Source organism: Periophthalmus magnuspinnatus, chromosome 21, assembly GCF_009829125.3.
Source record: "Periophthalmus magnuspinnatus isolate fPerMag1 chromosome 21, fPerMag1.2.pri, whole genome shotgun sequence".
NCBI classification, from domain to species: domain Eukaryota; kingdom Metazoa; phylum Chordata; class Actinopteri; order Gobiiformes; family Gobiidae; genus Periophthalmus; species Periophthalmus magnuspinnatus.
This window is the reverse complement of record NC_047146.1, coordinates 478,322-500,532: the sequence shown is the minus strand read 5'-3', so window position 1 is coordinate 500,532 and position 22,211 is coordinate 478,322. Positions and strand designations below refer to the sequence as shown.

At 52.8% G+C, this 22,211-nt stretch overlaps 2 protein-coding genes across 3 annotated transcripts; both read right to left on the bottom strand.

Moving 5' to 3' along the window:
- Nucleotides 1-293: 293 nt before the first annotated feature.
- On the bottom strand, nucleotides 294-10,593 carry LOC117389054 (cyclin-T2-like). The gene is made up of 10 exons (XM_033986623.2): nucleotides 10,313-10,593; nucleotides 9,818-9,899; nucleotides 9,073-9,201; nucleotides 7,797-7,857; nucleotides 7,216-7,278; nucleotides 6,893-6,938; nucleotides 2,903-3,066; nucleotides 2,583-2,653; nucleotides 1,011-1,776; nucleotides 294-795 (listed from the first exon to the last, which is right to left on the bottom strand). The coding sequence occupies exons 1-10, from the start codon at nucleotides 10,567-10,569 to the stop codon at nucleotides 725-727; spliced, it is 1,710 nt and encodes a 569-aa protein (XP_033842514.1). The 5' UTR covers nucleotides 10,570-10,593; the 3' UTR covers nucleotides 294-724.
- Nucleotides 10,594-12,193: 1,600 nt separating this feature from the next.
- gjc4b (gap junction protein gamma 4b) lies at nucleotides 12,194-20,490 on the bottom strand. 2 transcript variants are annotated; one of them, XM_055230605.1, is made up of 6 exons: nucleotides 20,269-20,490; nucleotides 16,256-16,645; nucleotides 14,975-15,202; nucleotides 14,350-14,777; nucleotides 13,933-14,162; nucleotides 12,194-13,166 (listed from the first exon to the last, which is right to left on the bottom strand). In XM_055230605.1, exons 2-6 carry the CDS (start codon nucleotides 16,493-16,495, stop codon nucleotides 13,153-13,155), a joined length of 1,140 nt encoding a protein of 379 aa, XP_055086580.1. In that variant the 5' UTR covers nucleotides 16,496-16,645; nucleotides 20,269-20,490; the 3' UTR covers nucleotides 12,194-13,152. The 2 variants fall into 2 exon arrangements, with proteins under 2 accessions (XP_055086580.1, XP_033842545.1); XM_033986654.2 differs by having other exon boundaries at nucleotides 13,087-13,166; nucleotides 16,256-16,539; nucleotides 20,269-20,346.
- Between the last annotated feature and the right edge of the window lie 1,721 nt (nucleotides 20,491-22,211).

Here is a 22,211-nt window from a genome sequence, read left to right as displayed (position 1 = left end):
TCCCGGTCCAGTCCTCGGTCCAGTCCTCGGTCCAGTCCCGGTCCAGTCCTCGGTCCAGTCCCGGTCCAGTCCCGGTCCAGTCCAGTCCCCAGTCCAGTCCCGGTCCAGTCCCGGTCCAGTCCCAGTCCAGTCCCGGTCCAGTCCTCGGTCCAGTCCCGGTCCAGTCCTCAGTCCAGTCCTGGTCCAGTCCAGGTCCAGTCCCGGTCCAGTCCAGTCCTCGGTCCAGTCCAGTCCTCGGTCCAGTCCCGGTCCAGTCCTTGGCAGATAAATCCAGGCTGAGATCTGGGGACATTTGGAACATGGCTTTATTTTTATGATTCCAAAGCACATTGGAAAGGCACGCTCAGAGTCCAGGAATGATCCGGAAAAGTCTCTATATACACACAAAAAGCAGCAACAGCGCCACCGTGAGGACGCCCGTGGAAGTGTAAACACTGCTCCTCCCTTTCAACTCAAACATGAAGATGAAGGAGCAAAGACGCCAAAACCAAACATCTGAACACAACCGAGAGTCCAGGCACAAAACAAAGATCATCTCTGCTCCAAAACAAAAGAGCCACAAAAGGAAACTCAGGGCAGAACTCGCTGACGATGGGGGACATTGGGGGGACACATTTGGGGGAGTCGGGGCGTCAGGGGACATGTCGGGGACACGTCGGGGGACACGGCGGGGGACACGTTGGCGGGGCGTCTGTTCTGGAGGTTTGAGGAGGCTGCGGAGGCGTTAGTGCCGGTGTTCGCCCACGTCCCTCGGAGACTCGCCGGAAGAGAAGAGGTGCGCCGCCCTCAGTCCACCTGTCACCGTGGAAACACACACATTAGAATGACTCACGCGGCGTTTCACATGACGTCACAACATTCTATCGGCCAATCACGTTTCGTTGCCGTGACGCTCGCGCTCAGAACTCGGCTCCAGATTTAGCCGCCATCACTGCGAGCCCGGATGAGCCTCGTTCGGAGCCGAGCGCCGCGGCGGACGTCACGCGCCCTACAGCGTCTGTGGGCCTCACCTGCCGGGCTGTGGGCGGTCCTGTACGCCTTGGCGCTCTTGTACCCGCCGCTGGATTGAGGGTGGGGCGGGTTGCCGGGGTGAGGGTTGGGGTTTGGCTCCGGGCGACTCCTCTTCCGTCCCCCTCCGTCCCTCTCTCCGCTCTCGTGGCCACTCCCGCTGTCTCCCAGAGGACTGAGCGGCGCCCCCCTGTGGTTCAAACCTCTGCCGCTCTCGTCAGACGAAGCTCCGCCCTCCGGCCTGAAGTTCAGCTTTGGCTCCTCCCTCTGACCGCTCGCTCGCCTCCCTTTGTCGCCATGTTTTTTCTCTCTCTTAATATCTCCTTCTTTGTCCCTCCTCTCCACCCCTCTCTCTCCTCTTTCTCCTCCTCTCTTCTCCTTCCCTTTGTGGCTGCCAGGCTCCGCCCCCTCCGCTGGCGTGTCCGTCTTTAGCTTCTCTCGGGAGCGGTCCAGCTTGTGCGTCTGACTGGAGTCCTTTCCGCTCGTGTTCGGTTCTGACCTGAGACCGGGCGGGTGGAGCGGGTGGATGTGCCAGTCTGCGGGGGGGTGAGGGGCAGAGGAGGTGGAGGGCACGGCCGGCGCGGAGGAGGCGGCGGGAGCTAGCGCGTTAGCCGTCGAGGTCGTAGCTAGCGCGGCTGGAGGTAGCGTGTTAGCCCCCGGTTCTCGGTGGAGCAGAGGCTGGTGCTGCAGCAGAGAAGGCCCAGGGAGAGCGGAGGCGTCTGGGGCGGCGGAGCCGTCGGCGCGAGGCTTTTTAGCAGCTTGAGTCGCCTGAAAAGAGACGAACTTTGACCCAATGACTTTTACGAACTTTTATTGTGACGTACGTAATGAGTCTATATGGTTCTCATCTCTGTTATAATTTACACATTTTAAATCACAATTTTCATCTAAAACCACTTCATAAAGAAACACTGAGTTCTGTGTTACAAAACTGTCGATGTCGCCATAAACGTCACAACAAAGCGCCGCTGTAGCGCCCCCTGTGGACAGGTGCAAAAACCTGCACTGTACGAGTTTTAAATCTGTTTGGACTAAAGGACTGGACTGACCATGGGGACATTTTGTGTTTAACTGCGAATGTTAATGATGAACTGTTCACCCGCCCCGGGGCCCCGGGGCCAGCACCCGCCCGGGGGCCAGCACCCGCCCCGGGGCCCGGGGGCCAGCACCCGCCCCGGGGCCCGGGGGCCAGCACCCGCCCCGGGGCCCGGGGGGCCAGCACCCGCCCCGGGGGGCCAGCACCCGCCCCGGGGGGCCAGCACCCGCCCCGGGGGGCCAGCACCCGCCCCGGGGGGCCAGCACCCACCCCGGGGGGCCAGCACCCACCCCGGGGGCCCGGGGGCAGATGGAAAGTCGCTGTAGCTAAATCTGGTACAAATCGTCTTTTCTTTTGTGAGATTTCATGAATTTGTACATGGGCCCTGACAAATAAACAATAAAGAAAGAGAAAGTCGGGTGTGACGCCGCGGGTCGGGTGTGACGCCGCGGGTCGGGTGTGACGCCGCGGGTCGGGTGTGACGCCGCGGGTCGGGCGTGACGTCGTCGGTTGAGATGATGTAACGTTGGCGTCTCACCCTCCAGTTTCGGATCCTCTTGAGGCGACTCGGCGTTTTCTCCAGAATCTGTAGAAACTCATGAGTGAGCTCTGGGACAGGAGAGGGAGGGGTTAAACAGGTCAAAGGTTAAACAGGTCAAAGGTTAAACAGGTCAAAGGTTAAACAGCTGTGAGAACAACCGATTGACTACATAATTCAATTTACAGTCCCGCGGTCCCGTCCCCAGTCCGGTCCAGTCCCCCGGTCCAGTCCCCGGTCCAGTCCCCCGGTCCAGTCCCGTCCCCAGTCCAGTCCCGTCCCCAGTCCCGTCCCGTCCCCAGTCCCGTCCCGTCCCTCACCGTCCAGCAGCTGAATGGTCACTGTGGGGTCCACATATTCCCACCAGTGCTTCCCGTCCGTGGACACAGGGATCTCCCAGTTTGACCATTTACAGGCCAAGTGTATACACACACACGCTATGACTGTGGGACGGTGCTGCAGGCAGAACGTCGTCAGGTGGAGGCTGAGGGAGGAGGAGGAGAGGGGGGGGGGGGAGAGGAAGGGAAATGAGGGAGTAAAAAGGGGGAGAGAGACAGATGGGGAGAAAGAGGAGGTGAAGAGAGAGGACGGGGGGAGGTCAACATCAGTGACAGTTAAAGATTAAAAATTGTTTCACAAATTTGAACAAAATCAGATTTGGTCCAGAGAAAAAAGGAACAAGATTCATCCACAGAATCAACAAGTGACACCACAGCTTCAGCTCCAACTGAAGCCCCAACTGAAGCTCAGTGAGACAAACAGTAACAGCGGCAAATCTGGAGCCAGAAATCTGACCGTGAGTATCATAGCAACCAAAGAGCCAATCAGGAGGGAGGATGAAGAAGGTAACAGCTCTTCTGGAGCTGCACCTCTGGTTTAACAGAGAGAGGACGCTTAGCAACGCTGTCAATCAAACCTGTCGCTAACGCTAACAGGAGCGACCTCGGGGACAGAAGGACCTGATTTGTCTGTTATTAATGTTCAGATCTGGATTTACAGACACAATAGTGAAATAAAAACCCCAGGATCATGTAGAGGGTTAATACGAACATTTAAGACCAGAATGAGTCTGAAGGACAGAGACAGAGAGAGGACAGAGAGGACAGAGAGGACAGAGAGAGGACAGAGAGAGGACAGAGGGGACAGAGAGAGGACAGAGAGGACAGAGAGAGGACAGAGAGAGGACAGAGGGGACAGAGAGAGGACAGAGAGGACAGAGAGAGGACACAGAGGGGACAGAGGGGACACAGAGAGGACAGAGGGGACAGAGAGAGGACAGAGAGGAGACACAGAGGAGACACAGAGAGGACAGAGGGGACAGAGAGAGGACAGAGAGAGGACAGAGGGGACAGAGAGGACAGAGGGGACAGAGAGAGGACAGAGAGAGGACAGAGAGAGGACAGAGGGGACAGAGAGAGGACAGAGAGAGGACAGAGAGAGGACAGAGAGAGGACAGAGAGAGGACAGAGGGGACAGAGAGAGGACAGAGAGAGGACAGAGAGGACAGAGAGAGGACAGAGAGGACAGAGAGAGGACACAGAGGGGACAGAGGGGACACAGAGAGGACAGAGGGGACAGAGAGAGGACAGAGAGAGGACAGAGAGAGGACAGAGGGGACACAGAGAGGACAGAGAGAGGACAGAGGGGACACAGAGAGGACAGAGGGGACAGAGAGAGGACACAGAGGGGACAGAGAGAGGACAGAGGGGATAGAGAGAGGACAGAGGGGACACAGAGGGGACAGAGAGATGACAGAGAGAGGACAGAGAGGACAGAGAGGACAGAGGGGACAGAGGGGACAGAGAGAGGACAGAGAGGACAGAGGGGACAGAGAGAGGACAGAGAGGACAGAGGGGACAGAGAGAGGACAGAGAGAGGACAGAGAGGACAGAGGGGACAGAGAGAGGACAGAGAGAGGACAGAGAGGACAGAGGGGGCGCTGTTTATACAGAAAGAGAAATGGAGTGGATGGAGCAGGAAGTGCGTCCATGATCACTTCCTGTTTCCTGGAGTCTGATTTCTGGCTCTCAAACGTCAGACTGAGACGAGTTCATCTCTTTATTTATTCTAGTTTGTTCTTTTTCTTCTCCAGATAAAATAAAACACTTTTTTTAAATTAACAGAAGCTTTGAAAGAAAAATGTGTTGGTGAAATATTAAAGGACAGAGTGGTGCAGGACGTAACGCTGAGTCACATGACTCTGTGTTTCAGATGAACATGACTCATGTTTCTGATTTCACTCCTGTTTCTTCAGTGATTTCTAAAGACGTCTCTGTTCTGTGTTTGATGGAAACTGATTACGTCGTTTCTTCAGGAGCTCGAGTGTCATGAGGATCAGGTTCAATCTGTTTCATCCTTTTAAACTAAACGGTTTTAAGTGTTTTTACACTGCGCCTCAATCTGCTCTTTAGACTCTTCTCACATTAAACATAAAACCCTGAGCTGAATCAGGAGGCATCAGTTCACTCTCAATGTGAAAACAACTCTTGATTTGGAGTTAAATATTAAATTAACTCTAAACAGTTTGGAGTCATATAAACTCTAAGTGTCAACATAGAGTCAGTTTAACTCTTCACTTTCTGCTGTGAACAGACGGAGCTCGAGCAGAGAGTGCACCTGATGCCCTCCCACACATCTGTCCCATCACACATGTAGCTGGTTAGCACGTAGCTGGTTAGCATGTAGCTGGTTAGCATGTAGCTGGTTAGCACGTAGCTGGTTAGCATGTAGCTGGTTAGCATGTAGCTGGTTAGCCTCTCTAATGCTGTTGAATTTTAAATGTTTGGTTTCCCCCAGAGACTTTTCCAAAAATTCAAATGACAGATTTAGTTCAGGTGATTTTGTCTTTTTTTTTTTTACAGCCGATAAACTTCAAAATGACATAAACGTGCGACTGGGACCAAAGACTCGGGTTTATAAATGTGTATTTGACAAAGGCTGAAAGTAAAGTCCAGGTTACTCCACATAAACAAGAACAAACACAGAATAAAGTTAAAAACATGGTAGATGTTTCATACTCACCAGAGCCACGAGAAAAGCCACGAGAAAAGCCACGAGAAAACTCTACACCAAACGTTAGCTGTGGCTACCTCAGTCACTTATGTAAAACAGCACTTTTCCATAGACAGCACTACCATAGACCTGCGTCCGCCCTGCGCCAACGCGGCCTCAGTACACCGCTGTGCCTGCGGGGGGCGCTCAGGGGCCGGGGGCAGGAGGGGCCCCGCCTAAAGTCTCATTCTGTCAAACACAAAACTACATTTGGTTTGATTCTGTCCATGACTGAGGTTTGTCCTGAGTAACTCAAGGTCCAGTCCCCCCGGCCCAGTCCTCAAGGTCCAGTCCTCAAGGTCCAGTCCCCCCAGGCCAGTCCTCAAGGTCCAGTCCCCCCAGGCCAGTCCTCAAGGTCCAGTCCTCAAGGTCCAGTCCCCCCGGTCCAGTCCTCAAGGTCCAGTCCTCAAGGTCCAGTCCCCCCGGTCCAGTCCTCAAGGTCCAGTCCTCAAGGTCCAGTCCTCAAGGTCCAGTCCCCCCAGCCCAGTCCTCAAGGTCCAGTCCTCAAGGTCCAGTCCTCAAGGTCCAGTCCTCAAGGTCCAGTCCCCCCAGGCCAGTCCTCAAGGTCCAGTCCCCCCGGTCCAGTCCTCAAGGTCCAGTCCTCAAGGTCCAGTCCTCAAGGTCCAGTCCTCAAGGTCCAGTCCTCAAGGTCCAGTCCTCAAGGTCCAGTCCTCAAGGTCCAGTCCCCCCGGTCCAGTCCTCAAGGTCCAGTCCTCAAGGTCCAGTCCTCAAGGTCCAGTCCCCCCGGTCCAGTCCTCAAAGTCCAGTCCCCCCGGCCCAGTCCTCAAGGTCCAGTCCTCAAGGTCCAGTCCCCCCGGCCCAGTCCTCAAGGTCCAGTCCCCCCGGCCCAGTCCTCAAGGTCCAGTCCTCAAGGTCCAGTCCCCCCGGCCCAGTCCTCAAGGTCCAGTCCCCCCAGGCCAGTCCTCAAGGTCCAGTCCCCCCAGGCCAGTCCTCAAGGTCCAGTCCTCAAGGTCCAGTCCCCCCGGTCCAGTCCCCCCGGTCCAGTCCTCAAGGTCCAGTCCTCAAGGTCCAGTCCCCCCGGCCCAGTCCTCAAGGTCCAGTCCTCAAGGTCCAGTCCTCAAGGTCCAGTCCCCCCGGGCCAGTCCTCAAAGTCCAGTCCCCCCGGCCCAGTCCAGTCCCGGTCCCGCCCCTCCTCTAGTGTCACGCCCCCGCCCCCCGGAGCCCTCCACGCCGCAGCACTACAGCCCGTTGACAGCAGGGGGAGCTACTGTGCGGCGAAAGTGCAGTAAAGTATCCACCTGTTGGTAGCCATGAAATAAGACGTCTGCGCCAGGTCCTTACTCGCTGTGGAGAGAGACAGGGTCAGGGAGGACATCTGAGACAATACAGCACAGAGACAGGGTCAGGGAGGGCATCTGAGACAATACAGCACAGAGACAGGGTCAGGGAGGGCATCTGAGACAATACAGGACAGAGACAGGGTCAGGGAGGACATCTGACACACGGGGAGGGCATCTGACACACGGGGAGGGCATCTGACACACGGGGAGGGCATCTGACACACGGGGAGGGCATCTGACACACGGGGAGGGCATCTGACACACAGGGAGGGCATCAGTACCTCTGACCAGCTGGGTGCACTTGACCACGTCGGTGTGGGGGTGGTCTATAGTGATGTCGAAGCCTGTAGGTCACATGGGACACGGGGATTTACAGACGGAACATTTCACCAAACGCCGTCTCCGTGGAGACAGAGACGGGCCCAGAGGACAATTTTACATGCAGTTTTCCCCTAGACTGAAATGATGATGCTAGCCCGCCGCGCGCTAGCCCGCCGCGCGCTAGCCCGCCGCGCGCTAGCCCGCCGCGCGCTAGCCCGCCGCGCGCTAATGTCCATAATGCTGCAGGTTAAAGTGAAGATTGTGTGAAATGTTTTAATTTAACTCAGTGGTTTATAAAGTTTAGTCAGATTTAAATTAAAGTGCAGATCTTCCTCAGAAATGATCCTGAGATTTAATATTTATCATTTTAATTATAATATTCTTTTTTACCTTAAAGTCCACGGGAAAAATGAATGAGAAATGCACCTCCTGCCCCACAGGGGGCGCCCTCTGCCCCACAGGGGGCGCCCTCTGCCCCACAGGGGGCGCCCTCTGCCCCACAGGGGGCGCCCTCTGCCCCACAGGCACAAACACAACTCACCCAGAGTCTGTAACACAATGGACTCAAGAACCACCAGCTCCTGAGCCTGCTGCAGGTACACCTGGAGAGAGGAGGAGAGAGGAGGAGAGAGGAGGAGAGAGGAGGAGAGAGGAGAGGAGGAGAGAGGAGGAGAGAGGAGGAGAGAGGAGGAGAGAGGAGAGAGGAGGAGAGAGGAGAGAGGAGGAGAGAGGAGGAGAGAGGAAGAGAGGAGGAGAGGAGGGGGAGAGAGGAGGAGAGTGGAGGAGAGAGGAAGAGAGGAGGAGAGAGGAGGAGAGAGGAGGAGAGGAGGGGGAGAGGAGGAGAGAGGAGGAGAGAGGAGGGGGAGAGAGGAGGAGAGAGGAGGAGAGAGGAGAGAGGAGGAGAGAGGAGGAGAGAGGAGGAGAGAGGAGGAGAGGAGGAGAGAGGAGGAGAGAGGAGAGGAGGAGAGAGGAGGAGAGAGGAGGAGAGAGGAGGAGGAGAGAGGAGAGGAGGAGAGAGGAGAGAGGAGGAGAGGAGGAGGAGGAGAGAGGAGGAGAGGGGGAGAGAGGGAGAGGGGGAGAGAGGAGGAGAGAGGAGAGGAGGAGGAGAGAGGAGGAGAGAGGAGGAGAGAGGAGGAGAGAGGAGAGAGGAGGAGAGAGGAGGAGAGAGGAGGAGAGAGGAGGAGAGAGGAGGAGAGAGGAGGAGAGAGGAGAGGAGGAGAGAGGAGGAGAGAGGAGAGAGGAGGAGAGAGGAAGAGAGGAGGAGAGAGGAGGAGAGAGGAGGGGGAGAGGAGGAGAGAGGAAGAGAGGAGGAGAGGAGGGGGAGAGAGGAGGAGAGTGGAGGAGAGAGGAAGAGAGGAGGAGAGAGGAGGAGAGAGGAGGAGAGAGGAGGAGAGGAGGAGAGGAGGAGAGGAGGAGAGGAGGGGGAGAGGGGGGAGGAGAGATTACACACATTATACACCTGAACCTAATTTCCACTGTTTCAGTCTGGAGAAATTATGCACCACCCCTCAGATCGGGCCTCAGAGGGTCGGGCCTCAGGGGGTCGGGCCTCAGGGGGTCCGGGCCTCAGGGGGTCCGGGCCTCAGGGGGTCCAGGCCTCAGGGGGTCCGGCCTCAGGGGGTCCGGGCCTCAGGGGGTCCGGGCCTCAGGGGGTCCGGGCCTCAGAGACGACAAATGCAGAAATAAACGATAATCATCGTGTCAAAGTCTGAGCCGACGTCGTGTTTAGTTTCACTTTACGTGAGTCGACGAGTCGCTAAAACATCGACACAGACGTTTCCTGTTTCTCCTGGTTAAACTGCGGCGGTGGCGCTCACATTACTCTTGGTGTCCAGCGGGGGCTCTGTGGGGTTCAGACAGGCGTGTGCCACTTTCATCACATGCTCCAGTTTCCTCGGCTGCTCCTCGACTTTCGCCGCCAGAAACAGGACGGTGGGCGCCATCGTCTGGAAAACACCACGACAGATTTAAACAGGGGGTAAAGCTGTGGGGTATTAAAGAGGAGGTATTTACCTCTGTGGGGTATTAAAGAGGAGGTATTTACTTCTGTGGGGTATTAAAGAGGAGGTATTTACCTCTGTGGGGTATTAAAGAGGAGGCATTTACTTCTGTGGGGTATTAAAGAGGAGGTATTTACTCCTGTGGGGTATTAAAGAGGAGGTATTTACTTCTGTGGGGTATTAAAGAGGAGGTATTTACTTCTGTGGGGTATTAAAGAGGAGGTATTTACTCCTGTGGGGTATTAAAGAGGAGGTATTTACTTCTGTGGGGTATTAAAGAGGAGGTATTTACTTCTGTGGGGTATTAAAGAGGAGGTATTTACTTCTGTGGGGTATTAAAGAGGAGGTATTTACTCCTGTGGGGTATTAAAGAGGAGGTATTTACTTCGTGGGGTATTAAAGAGGAGGTATTTACTTCGTGGGGTATTAAAGAGGAGGTATTTACTTCGTGGGGTATTTACTTAAAGCTGTCTCCATGGAGATGCTGCTGCTTCGCCTGTAATGTTCCAGTGTGGCATTAAGCTGGTGTATCTCCATGGAGACGTGTTTCTTCTGGACTCACGTTTCGGTGGAACTTGGTGAAGGAGTGCTGCATGTAGAAACGGTGCATGTAGACGATCGCCGTGTTTATGGTCAACTGAGATCTGCAGGACGAGGTCAAGGGTCATGTGACACGGAGCAGCTTTAAGTCCTGTGTGTGTGTGAGTGTGTGAGAGAGAGTGTGTGTCTGTGTGTGGGGGTGTGTGTGTGTGTGTGTGTGAGACAGTGTGTGTGTTGTGTGTATTTCTCTCCTGGTTGTGTTAATCCTGATCTCCTCCATTTTAACACATTATTATGTAGAAGCACAAGCTGAAGTTTCATCACATCCTCCTCTCTCCCAGTCCCCGGTCCCCCGGTCCCCCGGTCCCTGGTCCTCTCCTGTCCTCTCTCCCGGTCCCTGGTCCCCCCGGTCCCCCGGTCCCTGGTCCTCTCCTGTCCTCTCCTGTCCTCTCTCCCGGTCCCCCGGGTCCCCCGGTCCCCCCGGTCCCCCGGTCCCCCGGTCCCCTCTGGCGGATACACGTTGAGCCTTTGGCCCATGTCCTGGATGAGGTTGGCGGCCTGTTGGCGGTAGGACAGCTCCCGGTCAGGCTCCACTCCGAAGCGGCGCGACGGCGTGTGATGCAGCTGCTCCCGGGAGAAGAACCAGCGCGGGCCCGGGACGTGGGCCGCGGCCGGTCCATGTGCGGGGGCCGGGGCCGGTCCATGTGCGGGGGCCGGGGCCGGGGCCGGTGCAGGGGCCGGGGCTCCACCGTGAGCTCCGCGGGCCGCCGCCATCTTGCCTCCTTCGTTTTCCAGATGCGTCACGACGCTCGTGTGAGTGACGTCAGGACGCACGGTCTTGAGGCTTCAGCGAGAGCGACACTAAGAGGCCGAGAGAGGAACTGCAGGAGAGTCCACAGTGTCCAGAGTGTCCAGAGTGTCCACAGTGTCCACAGTGTGTCCACAGTGTCCACAGAGTGTCCAGAGTGTGTCCACAGTGTGTCCAGAGTGTCCACAGTGTGTCCACAGTGTCCACAGTGTGTCCACAGTGTCCACAGAGTGTCCACAGTGTCCACAGTGCCTCAGTTCCTGTTGTTTCTCACACACACACTGTTATTTAAATGTGCCTCTGTGTAAAATCAGAATCAAAATCAGAATCATTAGACTTTTATTGCCATCGTCAGTGAACAGTTCACAAACTAGGAACTTATTTTGGTGATAAAGTGCAACATAAAACACTGAATACAAATAAGGACATGCACAAAGTTATAAAGATATGCTTAAAAATAAAATAAAATACTTAGAGGTAGAAAATATAAACAACAGCAGCATCAGAACAACAGTGTAAACATGACTTATTAAAGTGACCGGTGTTTAAAGTGTCCAGTTTAGTGCAGATATTATAAAGTGTCATGAGACAAACAGCAGAGGGGACAAACTGTTCTTATGACGAGAGGTTCTGGTCCCAATGGACCGTAGCCTCCTGCCAGAGGGAAGTGGCTCAAATAGTCCATGTCCAGGGTGTGTCAGCTGCTCTACGGCCTGCTCCCCCCGAGTCCTGGAGACAGGTCCTGTAGAGATGGAAGGAGCAGCATCACCTTCTCAGCAGAGGCACAATGTGCTGCAGTCTCTGTCCCTGGCCCCAGTGAACCACACAGTGATGGAGGAGGTGAGGGTGGAGTCAGTGATGGACGTGTAAAACTGCACCATCATTCAGAGTATTCAGAGTATTCAGATCACAGTACTCTGGACCGTGTGTACATGTTGTACTGCAGTGCTCTGTAAACACATTTTCAGTTTTCTTCCATCTGTGTTTGGGACACACACCCCGTCACACACCCCCACACACCCCCCCACACACCCCCCCACACCCCCCCCCCACACACCCCCCCACACACCCCCACACACCCCCACACACACACACCCCCACCCCCACACACACACTCACACACACGTACACACTCCGTCTCTACAGTGTTTTAAGTTTTGTGTTTTGTTTTTTTGTTTTCTGTTTGTGATGGACACATCTGGATTAATCTGCTACAACAGGGACACAGGACTCAACCCTGGGACCGTCCCAGCTCAAGAGGGACGTCACCCCCTGTCCCAGGCTCCAGCTAGGTACTCCTGACAGGAGCAGAGAGGAGCAGGAAGGAGCAGAGAGGAGCAGAGAGGAGGAGGAGACCTTCACCACAACGAAGCCCATGAACCTGAGTGTCCACCTGACACCTGCTCTGATGTGTCCTCAAACATGTCAAACTGAAAACACTCTGTTCCACCTTGTGATGTCATCATGTGGTGATACAGGAAGTGCTCCACTGTGTTTTTAAACTCCACCTTCATTTATAGAATCATGTGGATCATTTCATCTCTGGACAATCTACTGAACTAAAAGGAAATGAAACAAGATTCAGGTTTTAACATTTGCTGAAAGTTTATTAAAAACAGATACAAAAACTCATGGTATAAAAAGTATCAAAAAGTATAAAAGTATCAAAAAGTATAAAAGTATCAAAAAGTACAAAAGTATCAAAAAGTACCAAAGTAAAAATGAGATGAAACTAATTAAAGCGTTTCGGGTTCAAGCTTCTTCCAGGTTCTGTTGCACAAAGACTCGAGTCAGAGCCACAATCTACAGTTTGAAACATTTAACACACGGCTGTCCACGCAAAAGGACAAACGGGGACGTCCGCGCAAAAGGACAAACGGGGACGTCCGCGCAAAAGGACAAACGGGGACGTCCACGCAAAAGGACAAACAGGGACGTCCGCGCAAAAGGACAAACGGGGACGTAAATGAGGATTTGGTCTAATTTCCGTGAGTTTATGGGACAGACTGATCATGTGACCTCTCACTTTCACAAATCTGAGGAGATTATAAAAAAAAGCATCGTTTAGTCTAAGTTTGGGCGTCACAATCGTTCGGTCCAAATCTCACACGGTTGGACCAGCGCGGACGTCGGGTCGACAGTTTGAAGAGCGGACGGCTTCAGACGAGACGTTATGGAAACAAAAGCATTTCATCGCGGTCCGGGGCATCAGAGTTAATCTCTGCACTGGTCCGGTGACATTTAAATGTGGATCAAAGTAAAAAGCTTTCACTGGGACGGCGTAGGACAAAGGGTTCATTTCTTTTGCAGAGGTCAAAGTTCACACATGTGCCTTGAGCGTGGACAGCGGCGCGGTCGGTCCAGTACCTCCGTTTAAATCTACAGCTTAAAAATAAAATAAAAATAATAAAAATGTAAAAACTCCGTCGTTCAGACCTCCTCACATGTTTTACAGTTTAAAGGTTTAGCTGCCCTGAGAGATGCCTGTGGGTCCTTCAGGCAGACGAGGGGACTCTGTCCAAAAGTCTTAAAGGGGAGGGTCAGGGGGGCTACGCGTGCAGACCTGCGGAGACAAACAAACTCAAATTATCAAAAGAAAAAGAGGCAAAATGGCAGAGAAAACTCAAACATGAATCACTCCAGAGGAAAAGAGTCGAGAAACATTTGGTTTTACAAGAAAATGTTTGAAAAAAAATCACAACCAACTCATTTAAGATGAAGATTTAAAGTGGACGGGGGGGACAGACGGGACAGACAGGGGACAGACGGGGGTTTCAGTTTAGCCACATTAGTGATGTCTGGTCCAGGTTAGACCCTCGTCCTCCATTTCTCGGTTGTGTCGTCCACAGGCCCCGCCCCCAGACTCCACAGGCCCCGCCCCCAGACGGAGCTTTGTGCGTTTGCTTCACACGACAAACTTTTACACACAACACGCACTGGACACGTGTCTGTAAACACGACACAGACCAGTCTGGAAGAAGCACGAGTGAACGGGACGTTTACAACGACGACCTCTGTGAAACTGAAGTGACTCTGGGGTGCTCTACATGCATGTCTATGTAAATATTCAAATCTGTCACTGGACAGAAGGTTTTAGAGTGAAGACGGTCAGATTACTGCTGGACACCGCCTGAGAGCTGAAGGGAGGAGCTAACCACGCTGAAGCTAACACCTGTTTACAGTTTGAACAGGAACCGTGAAGAGGCGTGGCCAACGAAGAGGAATGTGTCGTCACCATGGAGACAACTCACATCCACAAACCCCGTTTGGAATGTTATGGAAAAAACCCACAAACTGGATTTAAACTTTTTTCAGCCATAAAGACTCACTCTTGTCTGCGTTGGCCGTCTGTTTCTCTTGGGCGTAGTTCAGCCGGTTCTGCTCCACCGCCGTGGTGTTGGACTCTGGACTGCTGCTCCTCGTCGGGCTCGGCTCCTCGTTGGCGTACGCCAGGTCCAGATGCTGCTGCGCGAGCTTCAGGTGTCGCCTCAAACGCTCCAACTCCCGACCGGAAGATTCATCTCCAAAAGACTCACGGCCGGAGTCCACCAAGTTATCCCTAAAAAACACGACAGGAGACATTTACGTCAGACACTGGGACAAACGAGGTGACGGACGCAGCGTCCGACGCAGCAGGACGTCCATCGTTTGACGAATGTTTCAAAAACCCTGAAGTTCAAAGAGACTGAAGCAGAGAAGACTCCCTGGAACACGAGTATCTGGACTGAACGCTCTCGGCCACTCACCTGAACGCCATCTTGCCGCCGGCTCCGCCCTTCTTGGTGGCGGTGTTGTACCCGGGCGGCGCGGACGGCTGGCGGCAGAGCGAGGAGCGTTGGCTGGAGTCGTGGCGTCGGGGGCGCGGCGCGCAGAGACAGTCGCGCACGCCGCTGAAGCCGAGGTGCAGGATCTCCAGGAGCGTGAACAGCAGGCAGAGGGCGCTCACGGCGTACATGATCAGCAGGAAGATGGTCTTTTCCGTCGGGCGCGACACGAAGCAGTCCACCGTGTGCGGGCACGGCGAGCGCGTGCACACGTACGACGGCGCCACCTCCAGGCCGTACAGGATATACTGCCCAAACAGGAAGGACGACTCGAAGACGCCGCGCGCCAACAGGTGGAGCACGTACACGCGCATCAGACCGTCACGTTTGATCCTGCGGCGTCCGTCGTGCTGCAAAACAGGACACGTGACATCAGGGCGCCATAGAGCGACGCACCGGGGGCGGGGCCACGGCTCCAGTTTAAACGAGTCACACGCACAACATCTGAAACAAACTAGAAAAAAAGACAGATGCCCTCCCTCCTCAGAGCGTCAGATGCCCTCCCTCCTCAGAGCGTCAGATGCCCTCCCTCTCTCTCTTGTCTCACCTTTTTGCTCGGCTTCTCCTTGACCTCCTTCTCGGGCTCGATCTCCTCGAGGATCATGGGGTCCTCTTCGCCGTTGTCCTCGGCCTCTTCGTAGTCGCGGTTCGCTCCTCGGCTCACCATCGGCATCCTCTTCCTCGCTTTGGGCTTGTAGTCATCGTCGTCCATCCGGGCGATTTTGTGCATGGCGAAGCCCAGGTACATGATGGTGGGCGTGGTTATCATGATCACCTGGAGGTCCAGAGTCAGACCCAAACCAGAGGAACAAACACGGTTCAAAAACTCAAGAATCACAAATCTCCAGTGGATGTTTGAATAAACTGTGTCCGACTGAAACGGCCTCAGGTACAAACTGTTGAGTTCAAACCACAGAGCTAAAGCTAAAGCTAAAGCTAAAGCTAAAGCGTCTCTACATCAGTACAAATGGACACGTCTGCTGCCGTCACGTTCCAAACAGGAAGTGATCATGGTGCACTTCCTGCTCTCTGGGTCTGATTCTCTTTCTGTATAAACGGTGTCCCCTCTCTCTGTGTCCCCTCTCTCTGTGTCCCCTCTCTCTGTGTCCCCTCTCTCTGTGTCCCCTCTCTCTGTGTCCCCTCTCTCTGTGTCCCCTCTCTCTGTGTCCTCTCTGTGTCCCCTCTGTCCTCTCTCTGTCTCTGTCCTTCAGACTCATTCTGGTCTTAAATGTTCGTATTAACCCTCTACATGATCCTGGGGTTTTTATTTCACTGTTGTGTCTCTAAATCCAGATCTGAACATTAATAACAGACAAATCAGGTCCTTTTCCTCTGAATGAAACTGTCTTCACTTCAGTTTCCTCATAACATGTTGCATTGACACATTTGATTAGACAGTTCTGTCGTTTCCACTCAGTCTGTTCATAAGAGACTAAACTGAATATAATGAGTTAAACCTACAATAGTCTACAATGTTTAGGACTCACTGACAGATCGACCAAAATGCAGCAGTTACAGCGTCTAATCTGGAGCACAGTTTATATTTATCGCTCTAACGTTTAACGCTGTCAATCAAACCCGTCGCTAACGCTAAAATGATCGACTTCGAGGAAAGAAGGACCTGATGTGTCTGTTATTAATGTTTTTACACAGAAAGTGAATCAGACCCAGAGTCGATGGAGCAGGAAGTGGAACATGATCACTTCCTGTTTGGAACGTGACGGCGGCAGGTTAGATATGTGCATTTATATACAGTCTAGTCTATGGTGCGGCTCGTGGCGTGCGGCTCGTGGCGTGCGGCTCGTGGCGTGCGGCTCGTGGCTCGTACCTGAAAGGCCCAGAAGCGCACGTGTGACAGCGGGGCGAAGGCGTCGTAGCACACGTTCTCACACCCCGGCTGGTGCGTGTTACAGGTGAACTTGCTCTGCTCATCGTAGTAAATGGACTCTCCGCCCACCGCCGTCAGAACGATCCGGAACACGATGAGCAGCGTCAGCCAGATCTTACCCACGAACGTCGAGTGGTTTGAGATCTCATCCAGGAGACGAGTGAGGAAGCTCCAACTCATACTGAGGAGAGGGCGGAGTCAGGCTGAGAGGGGGCGGAGTCAGGCTGTGGACACGAGAGAGAGGGGGCGGAGTCAGGCTGAGAGGGGGCGGAGTCAGGCTGTGGAGACAAGAGAGAGGGCGGAGTCAGGCTGAGAGAGGGCGGAGTCAGGCTGAGAGGGGGCGGAGTCAGGCTGAGAGGGGGCGGAGTCAGGCTGAGAGGGGGCGGAGTCAGGCTGAGAGGGGGCGGAGTCAGGCTGAGAGGGGGCGGAGTCAGGCTGAGAGGGGGCGGAGTCAGGCTGAGAGGGGGCGGAGTCAGGCTGTGGACACAAGAGGGGGCGGAGTCAGGCTGTGGACACAAGAGGGGGCGGAGTCAGGCTGTGGACACAAGAGGGGGCGGAGTCAGGCTGTGGACACAAGAGGGGGCGGAGTCAGGCTGTGGACACAAGAGGGGGCGGAGTCAGGCTGTGGACACAAGAGGGGGCGGAGTCAGGCTGTGGACACAAGAGGGGGCGGAGTCAGGCTGTGGACACAAGAGGGGGGCGGAGTCAGGCTGTGGACACAAGAGGGGGGCGGAGTCAGGCTGAGAGGGGGCGGAGTCAGGCTGAGAGGGGGGCCGGAGTCAGGCTGAGAGGGGGGCCGGAGTCAGGCTGAGAGGGGGGCCGGAGTCAGGCTGAGAGGGGGCGGAGTCAGGCCGAGAGGGGGCGGAGTCAGGCCGAGAGGGGGCGGAGTCCGGCTGAGGACAGAGGACAGCAGTATGAAGCACATTTGGATAACTTTAATAATACATTTTATTTATATTGCTCTTGTGCTGCAGACACTTTCAGTCCTCTGGGGTCGTGACGCGGTGTATGACGTAAACTTTAACCTCGTCACCGTGGCAACAAGTTCATAAAGCGACTCAAACATGAGCCACGCCCTGAGAGTCGAGTTTCCCGACTGCGGGTCAGGTTTGAACTTAAAAATGACTTACATATTTATTTAAAAGCTTAAAGTGACCTCCTGACCCTGAGGAAACCGCCCGGACACGCGCCGCCATTTTGTGTCGACTCAGCACAAAAGAGGTGACAAAGTTCACACGAGGTCAACAGGAAGTGACCGGACAGAAACGGGAAGAGGAGCAGGAACGGGACTTTAGGGCGGAGGTGTTAAACGCACGTGTCAAAGGTCAAGCGCCGCTTTAAACATCTGGACAGTAAAAAGAATTTGGGATTCAGAATTTAACAGGATCAAAGAGTAAATTTATGAATCGTTCTTTATAAAAAAAAAATTAAAATAAAGACAAAACACACAGACCTGGAGTTGTGTTTTGTTTCATTCTCACATGTTTAACACACAAGGGCTGAAAACACTCTGTCCCACCTTGTGATGTCATCATGTGGTGATACAGGAAGTGCTCCACTGTGTTTTAAACTCCACCTTCACTAGAATCAATTCAGACCTGAAAGTGCCAATCTACTACTGAACTAAAGGTAAAAGGAGCTGTTCATTTGAAAACTACCACTTGATGACATCACAAGGTGGAACAGAGCGTTTGTAGATGTAACAGTAATAATAAAGTGTGACTCAAACGTGTGAATGAAACAAACTGTTTTGTTTAGTTCACAGGACCTTTAAACGCTCGTGTGATTTAAATTCTAAACATTTCCCTTAAAGGGGCGGGGGGTGGAGACACATTCCCGTCTCCAGGGGGCGTCGTTTAAACCCCCCAGTCTTATATGTAAATGAGGCTCTTTGTTTTCTCAGGTGTGAAATCCTCCAGACTCGTAAACTCAGACAAACGGAACTTTCCACGAGCTCGTGTGAACGGCTGTTTCCTGAGCCGCAGGTCGACTTTAAACACCACAGTCGCAACGGACGGACACTCGGCACGGACAGCGTCATGAGAAAAGGACCTGAACCACAGTCTTAAAGGGGAGGAGCCACAACACCTGCGACTTTAAAGTGTGGAGACGCCTCGACCTGCAGAAGATTCAGATTAATGTCAAAATATAAAAACCAAACTGTACAAAGGACGAGGTGAAGCTCAGAGACACTTTACAAAAGGGAAACTGCAACAGGTTTTACGACTTCTACAATTAAAAACTCGTTTTATTTATACCAAAGGTGTCCACACTTTTCTGATTAAGGGCCACGTATAAAATCAGACAAAGCTGAGGCCGATCGAGGCCCACGGACCCGTCACAGATACAGTGAACACTTCAGATCTGTTTTACACGTCAGACCTTTATCCACGTCCTCAATGGGACACTTCAAATATTTGATATGAGCAGGAAGGAGATTTTCAGAAATGTGCAGTAAAATGTTTAAAGTAACATGGGCCAAGAAAAAAACAGTCTGAGGGCCGCATTTAGCCCCCGGGCCACAGTTTGGACATGCCTGATTTATGTGTCAGTCAGGACGAGAGGACACACTAGAGGACGGACGAGAGGACACACTAGAGGACGGACGAGAGGACACACTAGAGGACAGACGAGAGGACACACTAGAGGACAGACGAGAGGACACACTAGAGGACAGACGAGAGGACACACTAGGGGACGAGAGGACACACTAGAGGAGAAGAGGACACACTAGAGGAGAAGAGGACACACTAGAGGAGAAGAGGACACACTAGAGGAGAAGAGGACACACTAGAGGACAGCAGTTTGGTGCTCCAGACTATGACGGGTTTAGACCGGAAACGACCGGACAACAGCCCCGTTGTCCGTTCCCCCTCGCTCCAGTGACCCCCTGACCCCCCCGTCCCTGACCCCCCCCCCGTCTCCCCCTGACCCTCCCTGTCTCCCCTGTCTCTCCCTGTCTCCCCCTGACCCTCCCCATCTCCCCCTGACCCTGTCCCCCCTGACCCCCCCTGTCTCTGTCCCCCCTGACCCTCCCTGTCTCTCCCTGACCCTGTCCCCCCTGACCCTGTCCCCCCTGTCCCCCCTGTCCAGCCCGGGGGTCAGACTCGTTCTCGCAGCCTTACATTCAGTTTATTTCCTCATTTTTTCAGACCCTCGGGCTCCACGTGTTGTTGTTTACGGCCCGACCCAAGATGGCGGCCTGATGACGCATGACGCAAACTGCAGCCACAGCGCGTGACGTCATCGCTCCGTTACGTTTAACCCGACAGCAGTGTGTTTAAACAACGACTTTAACGAACAAAACCGACCAAAAACACCGCAGAGTGACTGAAAGAATTGAAATATTACGAAAGAGACGAGTTTTAGGCCGAAATCTGGACTTTAGAGCGTCTGGAATCTGCGGGTTTGAGAAAAATCCAAAGATTCAGCCCAAATTCCAGGAGGGATTTAGGAGAGTCTGGCGTGAAAACCTGAAATTATTCTCCTAAAACCTGTATAAAATGAGAGATTTGGTCATAAAACACGAACCTCAACCACACGTGGAACTTAAAACTCCAACTTTATCCGGATTAGAGCGTAAAAAGTGGATAAAAAGTGGATAAAACGCGGATAAAACGCGTTAACGCCGCAGACGCAGGCGGGCTGTGCGCTCCTGAACAATACTATTGTTTGGCATCGCTCCTCAGACTCGCGTTTGGAGACGGGTTTATTTCAGACTAAAGCCACAGAATGAGTCTGATGTTCTGAGCTTTTCTCGAGATAAACGTGGACAGAGTCAAGAGACGCTCCTTTTGTCACGCGCGGGGGGATCCCTCACATTTGGGTCATTTTAAAGCCAAGAAAAGCCACGGAAATGTTTTAAACGCCATAAAAAAGTGTCTAAACCGGAACAGAGCAGCCCCCGGCCCCTAAACCCGGGGCCCAGGTCCGTCTGGTCCGTCTGGTCTTACCCTGAGAGGCGCACACTGTTCCTCTGGTTCTGGGGCTCCGGGTCTGGGGCTCCTCGGGGTCTGGTCCTCGGGGTCTCCTCTGGCTCTGCGGCTCTCTGCGGCTCTCTGCGGCTCTCTGTGGCTCTCTGCGGCTCTGTGCGCGGCTCGTGTGTTGTTTGTGTCGGGGTCAGTGTCCTGGAGCCTCCACCGAGTCCTTTTATCTCCGGGTGTCCGGGGTTTGGCGCTGATTTCTGGGGCGAGGACAAAGGCGGATCCCCACCCCCCGTTTCCTCCCCTCATCCCGGGGTAACCCACCCCCTCATCCCGGGGTAACCCACTAGTGATGGGATTTCGGCTCTTTTAAGAGATCTGAATCTTTTGGATCGGTTCATTTCAAAGAGCCGTTCAGCAGACCGGCTCTTTTATATTTATTTATAAGACAAAATCCAACATTTAATCTACAAACTGATCACAGAGACTCAGTGTTTAAACTGACTCAAACTGTGGGATTATGAAACTTTAAATAAAATGTTGCTCTACAATAAAAAATAAAATAAAAATGTAAATCTAACTGTTGTTGTTGTTGTTGTTGTTGTTGTTGTTGTTGTTGTTTTTGCACAGATCTGTCCCTCGTGGCGCCTCCTCCGCTTCTGTTTCATTTCTATAAAAATGCAGAAGAATTAGAAAGAAAAAGATTCGGTTGTTAAAAATTGTGTGTGTGACTGTGTGCACGCGCAGGACAGATACATGTGACACGTGTGTGTGCAGACTGTGACATCACACACACACACACACACACTGTGTGTGATGTTTGTGTGTGTTTCTGTGTTTGTGTGTGTTTGTGTGTGTTTGTGTGTGTTTGTGTGTGTTTGTGTGTGTTTGTGTGTGTTTGTGTGTGTTTGTGTGTGTTTGTGTGTGTTTGTATACCTGTGTGTTGTGTGTCTCAGTGTTTCTTTGCTTAATGCTGCTTCACGTGACGCTGTAAATAAATATAAATATAAATATAAATATAAATATAAATATAAATATAAATATAAATATAAATATAAATATAAATATAAATATAAATATAAATATAAACTCGTGGCAGTGTTCACTTTTTCACTGAACCAAACCTCACACTGCAGTACTCCCTCTGCTCCTGCAGGGGGCGCACTGTGCAGTACTCCCTCTGCTCCTGCAGGGGGCGCACTGTGCGGCCTCCCGTCAGCGTCGTTTCTATGGAGACGCGCTGAATCTACGCGATGACGCAGTGCTCGGCCGTCACGCATGCGCAGTCCACCTGACATGGGCCAAAAGACGAGAGCGGCAGGACAGGGACAGCAGTGAATGATCCTCAGTGTAGAAAGTGCAGAAGAATAAGAATAAGAATAAGAATAAGAAGAAGAATAAGAAGAAGAAGAAGAATAAGAATAAGAATAAGAATAAGAATAAGAATAAGAAGAAGAAGAAGAAGAAGAAGAAGAATTTCAATTGGCTCCTGGAGAATAATAAGTGTAAAATCCACAAAGCCGTGTCTGGATCAGATAGTCCAGCCCATGAGTCCAGCAGGATGGACGTAGTACACAGAGTATACTCTGTACTCTTCACACAGTGTGACATATACTCTGTACTCTTCACACAGTGTGACATATACTCTGTACTCTTCACACAGTGTGACATATACTCTGTACTCTTCACACAGTGTGACATATACTCTGTACTCTTCACACAGTGTGACATATACTCTGTACTCTTCACACAGTGTGACATATACTCTGTACTCTTCACACAGTGTGACATATACTCTGTACTCTTCACACAGTGTGACATATACTCTGTACTCTTCACACAGTGTGACATATACTCTGTACTCTTCACACAGTGTGACATATACTCTGTACTCTTCACACAGTGTGACATATACTCTGTACTCTTCACACAGTGTGACATATACTCTGTACTCTTCACACAGTGTGACATAT

Excerpts from the sequence above, each read along its gene's own strand:
- LOC117389054 (XM_033986623.2), bottom strand. The coding sequence starts at position 10,569 with ATGGCGGCGGCCCGCGGAGCTCACGGTGGAGCCCCGGCCCCTGCACCG. Across the intron at positions 6,939-7,215 it reads GTGCACCCAGCTGGTCAGAG|CGAGTAAGGACCTGGCGCAG; the intron begins GTACTGATGCCC and ends CTCTCTCCACAG. Across the intron at positions 2,654-2,902 it reads GACCATTCAGCTGCTGGACG|AGCTCACTCATGAGTTTCTA; the intron begins GTGAGGGACGGG and ends CTCCTGTCCCAG.
- gjc4b (XM_055230605.1), bottom strand. The coding sequence starts at position 16,495 with ATGAGTTGGAGCTTCCTCACTCGTCTCCTGGATGAGATCTCAAACCAC. Across the intron at positions 15,203-16,255 it reads TGCGCTTCTGGGCCTTTCAG|GTGATCATGATAACCACGCC; the intron begins GTACGAGCCACG and ends CTGGACCTCCAG. Across the intron at positions 14,163-14,349 it reads GGCGGCAAGATGGCGTTCAG|GGATAACTTGGTGGACTCCG; the intron begins GTGAGTGGCCGA and ends CGTGTTTTTTAG.